Source organism: Etheostoma spectabile, chromosome 11 (genome assembly GCF_008692095.1).
Source record: "Etheostoma spectabile isolate EspeVRDwgs_2016 chromosome 11, UIUC_Espe_1.0, whole genome shotgun sequence".
Classification (NCBI taxonomy): Eukaryota; Metazoa; Chordata; class Actinopteri; order Perciformes; family Percidae; genus Etheostoma; species Etheostoma spectabile.
The window spans coordinates 12,856,755-12,865,000 of record NC_045743.1 but is presented as its reverse complement, the minus strand read 5'-3'; the positions used below and the strand labels follow the sequence as shown (position 1 = coordinate 12,865,000).

General features: G+C 40.2%; 1 protein-coding gene and 1 long non-coding RNA gene across 2 annotated transcripts in view; one reads left to right on the top strand and one right to left on the bottom strand.

Moving 5' to 3' along the window:
* Window positions 1-8,246, bottom strand: part of edar (ectodysplasin A receptor) — a 35,770-nt gene that overhangs the window by 9,649 nt on the left and 17,875 nt on the right. The window contains 5 exon segments of the mRNA XM_032529910.1: window positions 320-394; window positions 586-711; window positions 949-969; window positions 972-1,025; window positions 6,241-6,326. Of these exon segments, the coding sequence (XP_032385801.1) occupies window positions 320-394; window positions 586-711; window positions 949-969; window positions 972-1,025; window positions 6,241-6,326 (362 nt within the window).
* The window catches only part of LOC116698132 (uncharacterized), a 23,273-nt gene extending 15,027 nt beyond the window's left edge, over window positions 1-8,246 (top strand). Inside the window, exon 3 of the long non-coding RNA XR_004334129.1 lies at window positions 8,023-8,246. This is a non-coding gene — a long non-coding RNA (uncharacterized LOC116698132). The remainder of the gene's footprint in view (window positions 1-8,022) is intronic.

The window sequence follows — 8,246 nt, the reverse complement described above, 5'->3', positions numbered from 1 at the left end:
GAATCAAGTAAACAAGGATATGAATAACAAGATTACTTCTTTTTCATGTAAACATAATATCTGGTATACAATCAAAACCAGTAAAAGGCTCTAAACCATAGATACTAGTGTGCATGTAAACAAGACTCTGAATAATGAGGCCAGAATACAGATGGGAGAGAGACACCAAACAGGAAGCCATTAAGAAGCTTAAATGCTGCGTGAGATCATTAATTATTAACTGTGTGTGTGTGTGTGTGTGTGTGTGTGTGTGTGTGTGTGTGTGTGTGTGTGTCGTGTGTGTGTGTGTGTGTGTGTCTGAGAGAGAGATGTGTCTCACCAGGGATATCTTTCTTGTCTTCCTGTTTGTTGGTCTGAGCTTCCACTGCCTTCACAACTTGTCCGGAACAACATGCTGCACGTGCACACACACACACACACACACACACACACACACACACACACACACACAACACACACACACACAATCTTATGTTAAAGGTTAGCATTTGTGATACATGTCGTTCCTCGTGTGTGTGGTGTGTGGTGTGTGTGTGGGTGTGTGTGTGTGGGTGTGTGTGTGGTGGTGTCTCTCTCTCTCTCTACCCTGGCCACTCGGTTTGGCCTTCAGGATGTAAAACATGATGATGAGGACGATGGCTATGGCCATGATGAAAATGGTTGACATGGCAATAATGAGAGCTGTTGCTAGGTGACCTTGTCCTGTAGAATCTGAAACATGGAGGCAATGATGTCAAATAGTATTAATGATGTGTGTGTATCAGAAAGAAACATATAAGAATGGATAGTTATATATGAAGCTTGTGTATATATAATATATATATTATATATATATATATATATATATATATATATATATTTAAATATATATATATATGTGTGTGTGTGTGTGTGTGTGTGTGTGTGTGTGTGTGTGTGTGTGTGTGTGTGTGTGTGTATTATGTGTACCTTTATGTGGATGAGGGAAAACGTAGTACTGCCAGGGTCAATCACAGGTTTTTCTCTTGGCCCACTGGTTGACATGCCTGTAAAACACAATTCAATTTAAACAATTTAAAAGATCAATTGTGACCCACCTCCACCCCTTTTTAATGGAACTTAAAATACATGTGCATGTTCATTTATTTATGATAAATCTGAATGTTATAATGAAATTGACACTTAATACAATACATTATTAACAGAAACTATACACAAACCTAAACTCTTTTAATGTTGCTTTGGGACAAAGTGAGACTGGCCTCCAATCAAATGCCACGTCTGTAGATATTATGTTTATATAGTGGATCCATACAAATAACAACATAGATGTTTTGGAACTTTTGATAATTATTGCCCCTCAACAGGCCACAACTGGGAAAAATTAAATAATGCTTGTTAAGCACTATAGCAAAAATAAATAACAACTATATACACTCTTTGTTGTGCAAATAACGTAAGTGGCCTGATGTTTATACTTTTGCGCTGGTGTGTGCATTGAGCCGGCGTGTGTGTGTGCGTGTGTGTGCGTGTGATTAGCTTTTCAGCAAGTAGCCACTTTAGAGCCATAGTGGCTGTTTTCTGCAGGAAGTTCAACGGGAAAAGTCCCCCCCCCCCCCAATTTCATAACGCTATACCCGTCTCTTGTTGACTGACTTGCTTGTGTTGTTCGTTGTGTGTCCGACTATGCGTGCTTACGAACACCCGCCCAACTCTTCCTCTGATTGGCCTACCATGAAATTTTACTCAACCTCAACCTCATTGTCAGCATTTATGCGCTTGTCTCGTCCACAGCCCACTAACCAAGGAAGAAAAAAAGTCTCTCGGCTCAGAGAATAAGTTGGTCTCATGAAAAAAAAAAAGCCTTAAATTATAGTAACGCGCCGCATTTTTCGGCAGTAACGGTAACGTCGTTATTAAGAGGAAACAAGTAATCAATTAGATTACTTGTTACTGAAAAAAGTAACAGCATTTTTTATAATGCCGTTATTCCCATCCCTGTAAATAACTGACATTTAGAGGTGCTTGTAGGCGGATTTTGTTACCTTAGGATAGAGCCAGTCTTTGTGCTAAGCTAAGCTAACCGGCTGCTGGCTGTCGCTACAAATTTACTGTGCATGACCGTGAAATCTCTGCAGGAAAGCAATACTTCCCAAAATGTCAATCTATTCCTTTAAAGTTGGATACATGATGCACGTCTTTCCTCCATAGATGACACAATATTACAGATTGGTGGAAGGAGAAAGCCCCAGAAATACTGTCCGGCTTGACCATTTATCCCTGGCAGAGGCAACATGTCATCTGTCACTGGTTATGCCATGTTCGTTCAGGCCTTCTCCCGCCACGGTACACAAACTGTCGAATTGGGAAGTGTGGATACAGGGAGGAAGCTCTCTGTGTCCAAATGTCTTTCTTTCTCACTCTCTGTTCACTTTCCTTTGCTTTCATCGACTGTTTTTCCTCTCTGCTAATGGAGCTGTTAACTCCTGGCAGCTCATAAATCAGCTCTTTTAATCAGTCTTTTATTTCACACAGAGTTGATACACTGGAGACATGTGCCGTGCTGCTTCCTGTGGTCTCAGAGCTTTGTGTTATCACACACACATATATATCAGTGCCCTGTGGCTGCACACATTAACTCGGGGTATGTTTTTACACTCTGGATAAGGATATGAGCCTGAACTGGAATTCTGTTTAGCGTCTCGCGGTTTCATCTCTTAATCATGTCTCGCAGGCTGAACTCACACCACAAAATGATAGTTCTGCAGGGCAATATTGGTACTCAGGTCCTGACAAACTGAGGGGAGCAGAATTACAGAGCAGGGGAGATGTATAAAAAACATTTTTATTTGACATAAGAATTGTAAGCAGAGGTGAGTCGGAGGTTAGCTTCTGATAAATACTTCTATGTAAAAAGGTGATATCAACCCATGTGTGTCTTGTATCTCTGTTAAGGAAAAATAAGATTAAAAATGTGTTCTTATGCTTGGTACAGTTTATGATGTCCATTGATAGTGAGCTAACTATATATGTGTGTTGGTGCTCAGTTGGAAAATAGCAGCAAAAGTCAATAAAAAAAATCTAAAAGGTGACAGTGGAAATTGAGCGACAGACTCGTAACGTCTGCCTGCCAAAGAGTAGCATCAGTGCAAGCAGTAACATGCTAATCATCTTTCTTTCTCATACCCACTGAAGTTTTAATTATCACACACACAGAGCTAGGCAGGAGCCAGGGTACTTTACAGATTACATGACAAGTGTCAGCCTGCCTTCACCCTGAGCAAGTAGAACTCCCAGCTTTCAGCTCCTTTTTTATTTACTGTAGGGGGGTGCATTATGTTTATGTTCTGATCTGAAGATGGTTAAATTAAAATGTACCACAGCATGACTTAACACATGGAGCAAAATGGAGAACGCCCTCTGATTGTAACTTTTATTCAGACTAATCAAACTTATATTTGAAAACCATGCTGAATTTACAGCTTGCGTTTAAGAATTTAAGTTACAATTGTTTTCATATTTGTTTTATTGTCTTTTTTGCATCTCCTTATTATTGACTGATATAAAAAAAAACAATTACACCTTTTATCCAGCTCTTATGCATTACACATTGTCAGGGTAGGTTTTACACATGAAGGGCCCTATTTTAACGATCTAAGCGCACGGCGTGAAGCGCATGGCACAGGTGTGTTTAGTGTGTGTCCAAATCTACTTTTTCTGGTTTGACGGCGGAAAAAAAGGTCTGTGTGCCAGGCGCATCAAAAGTGTTGTACTTTGTGTCTTCATCAATTCACGGGTGTGTTCTGGGCGTAACATGCAATAAACCAATCAGAGTTTCCTATTCCTTTTAACAGCCAGGCGGATTTGTACCTTGGTGCATTGCTAATAAGATGGCGGATTTGCGACATGATATTTTCATTTGTAATCTTTTGCATGTGTGTGTGTGCTGCTGCGCAGCCTTGTGTGTGTGTAGCATAGTGTGCACGCTGTGCCCCAGCCAAGGCACTTTTTAATAATTTGTTGTTAGAATTCAATGAAATGCCGCGCTATTGACTTTAGACCAGGTTTTTGTTGGTCAATGGCGGGGTCACTTCCCGCTGCTGAGGTAGCAATACGTGCAGAATTCAGCCAAACACACCTCCCTGTAAGACCAGCACGCCCATGGGCGTAAGATGGGTGCAGGTGCATTTGCTATTCAAGCTTTGTGGGCGCAGGACGGTCTTAAAAGAGCAAAGACACTCACGTTGGGGTTTGCGCAGCGCTGCGACGGGTGCAATACTAGGCTTGAAAAGTTTTCCTTTTTTTATTTTCTGTTAATTTTAAAACAAATAGCAAACTTCTAGACTGTCTTTGTCCAATGGTAACAAAGTCCAAAATAAACTGTATCTTGTTTGTTAAATCCGTACAAAAACAAAAGTGTTAAAACAACCGATTCACTGTGTGCTATGTGTTTTCAATCTTTATGCTAAGCTGCTGGCATGGAGCATGGGCATATATGAGAGTGTGGAGTCTATCTCCCAGTCAGGAATAAGCATACTTTCCCAAATGTCCCACTATTCCTTTAAAACAAGAAACCTTAATGATAAAATTCTATTTGCAATCCCCAAAATAAGTTTGAACTTGAATACAAGACAAAATTACTTGCCACACTTCGTGTTACATCATTCTATTTGCACTTATTCACAGCATTTAATCACTCATTTCCATGCCCATGAGAAACAATTAGGGCGCTGTTGAAAAGCAAGTGTTTATTCGCACACACACACACACACACACACACACACCACACACACACACACACACACACTGCTCCTACTTCACACCCACTCCTCTGCAGGCCCGGGCTGCTTTTTGGGGTTTTCATCTTTCAAAACACACTCATTAAATATGACACAATAACAATCTCATTCATTTCCGGCCTCTTCAATTACACTCAAAGGGGGTTTTGAGCAATTATGGCCCCATAAATATTATTTCACAAAAACACTGTTCCGATCTTGTCATCATTCTCTCAATGTTGTCACATGTGGACAAACCCAGAGAGGGCACAACAAGACAGTGAGACTGTCCTTTTCAAGCTCTGCAATAAATACTCATCTTTCATTATACTCATAAAATATTAAAAAATGACTTAAAATGGGATATGACATTGGAAGACGTGGATGTCTATCAGTCTCACATGATTTTCAATTATTGTGACAAAGACAGATTTTCAAACTAAATGGTTGGATTTGGCCGTGTGACCATTATAGACAGTATCTAATTATATTCTAATGGATTGCGGTCTAATCTTCCTCTCATTTTCATGGTGCTTTTAACATGTTCTTTTTTTTATCTTTAAAAGAAGACACAAGGACAATTAATAACATTTGACATTTATCTTTCTCTCTTTTCCCGAGTGTCCTAAAAACATTTGTGTAAATGTAGAGGTTTTTGCTTTCTGCAGCTTTATGAGGTACAGCATCAAACTTGCCTACATAACTGTATCATATTTATATATGGTTGCAACTTGCAATATTCCTGTATGCATTACCGCAACGGTAAGATAAAAAATCTTCAAAATATCAGAAACTTATGTGTTGCTTGACCGCCACTTGACATCATTGTGAGGAAACGTTTAACAACTGCAGAGGCTGACAGTAAATGGGAAACGGAAAAATGGAGACAACCTCCGGTAAATATTATTGTCCAGAGATGTGGTCGCAGCAACACTTGGCGCCAAGCAAGTCCGTGCACGCACGCACGCACGCACACACGCACGCACACACAGATGCATGTCCTGTACACACAGCGTCAGGTATGCAGGGTAATCAGTGAGGCAGTGAAGTTATGGATAAGCTGCCAAACACCCTTCTGGAGCCGGAAAAGCAGAGAGGCAAGAAGGGGAGGGGAGGAGATTGTTGTTGGACTCCTTTGTGTCCATCAGTGCGGCCCGGTTACACTGGAGGACAGTGACCAGAGGGTCCGTGGGAACTCACCACAACCTCTGACCTCTGATTGTTCCCTCAAACTAAGTCCAGGCTTTCTGCATCTGCTTTTGCACAGCATGTATTTCCTTTCATTTAGACAGACAACTTTAATGTTTGGTAGCTTTGCATCCAGCGGAAACCAGTGTTTGGACAGCGAAAGCATTGAATATAAATGTTGAAAAAGAAAAAGGGGGAATTCAGAGGTGAAAAGAGAATACAAGGTTGTTGGGACGTAAGGTTGGAAGCGAGCGGATAGAAGGGGAGGGAGGAACGGTGAAAAGGTTTGTCTTACATTCTTTAGTGTTGCGTGGTGCGTTCTGGCAGGAGTGGCAAACCATCCCATAGAGGTTCCTGGGTCTGTTTTCCAGCATGTAATACCTGGGAGACATAAAATACATTACTATAAACTAGCAACTGTTTGACTATATAATTAGTCTAATAGACCGGATTAGTCTTTCTGGAGAAAAATACGGAGAGGAGAACATTTTTAAACACTTAAAGCACTATCAGCAAGCACGGCAGGTGTGTATACGGTATGTGGCTTCGCTGCCTTCTAGACATGTATGGAGAAGCAGCTAAGGTGAAAAGTTTGCCTTAGTGAAGAAATGTACATAATTAATGCCCTGAAGACACTAACGATGGCTTGGTACATATTATCGCCCTGAGTCATGAAGTGTCTATTAGTAGAAAGGAGAGAGGGAGCTGAGTCTTTCAAATCAAATCATTTAGGCCTGAGAACATGAGCAGAATGTATAGTAAGTATGTACATAAGGTAAGTAGCATGCCGGTAACTAACAGGGGCCTTCATATATCTGATATAGTCAGAGAAACTAGTTCAATCGGATTTGAATGCTGGTGATTGATTCAGGGTTCCCACTATTAGGCATTGGTCACTATTTTAACTACATAGAACCGTTGATGTTTAGCAGATTTGAACTGTTCATGAAAATCAGCAAACATGACTTAGTTATGATGAATACATTATTTGTTTAACGCTTTATGTAAATGCTCCACAGTGCATTCACTCAGATTGTACTCTGAATTAGTATTTCCTAATGCTTTGTCGTATATTAACATAATTTACAGAGTCTGCTAAATGTTTGTAGATGTTTTAGATACCTTAGTCTAAAGTTTTATCAAACTCTTACAAAAGACTTTGCAAACTAGCAAAGGTTTCCAACAAATTAGATGATCTTTTTTCATCTTCATGAGCCTTAAAAATATGCAATAATGCAGCTAATATTTAAGACGTTTTGTAATAGCACAAATATTCTGGACTTATGGAGACAATTATGTACTCTTATGTATTATAAAGACATTGTTGATAGATCATAGATAATAATAAGTATTAATTAAGTTCATGTGAGCTCATGGCCTAATAATGGATAAGAAAAACATTTTTTAAAGTGCTACTGAAGTTGCTTCCAGGGAAAACGGCAGACAAACATGTCTGCCACAACAGACTCATTTTGCCCCAGGTCTTTTTTGCTGACAAGATACACTTTAACTGAACTTTATTGCTACTGTTCAGGCCTGTTCTGCATCAAACAGGTATGGACTCTGCAAACTGCAACATGCACCCATACATACAGAGTGGCGGCGCAGACATAGACATGACCCAACTCAGTGTACTTGAGCAAAAGCAAAAGTGTCAAGAAAATCAGAAAGCAGCAGGACAGCATCCACACTGATGACAGGAGGAGGAGAACTGAGAATCTTATATTTATGCCAAGGCCTTTGCCAATTGTATACTTCCCACATTCAGTCATAGATATCGGAACAACATTAACATGTTGAATGCTGTAATAAAGACTAAGTTTGGTGTTGACAAAGCAAGTCAATGCCTACAGAGAGGAAGGAGGAGGGGGAGTGATGGATGATAGGAAGGATGAGAGGAGGAGAAGGGCTGGCAACATTTAAACATCCCTTATTGCCTTAATATTTTTAAGTGACGGGGGGTTGCATCTACAGCTGTCATGTGCAAATAAATAAGATTAGGATTCAGAGCATGTTTGCACACTAAGGGGGGCAGGTTATGAAACAGAAGAACAGGGTGGTCCATTCACGGTTAGAGTTGGGCATCGTTTGGATTTTAACGATTCTGATTCCAATTTCGATTCTTCATTTCGATTTCGGTTCTTATTGATTCTTCTGATTGAAACGGGTCACATGCTTATTTCACAAATAAGAGGATGGTTTTATTTTGATTCAACGGTGGGTTGCAGTTTTACCGGGCTTTGTCAACGCAAAATAAAGCCACACTAGAGCGCCGCTGTGCTCCATGACTGCAACACAACA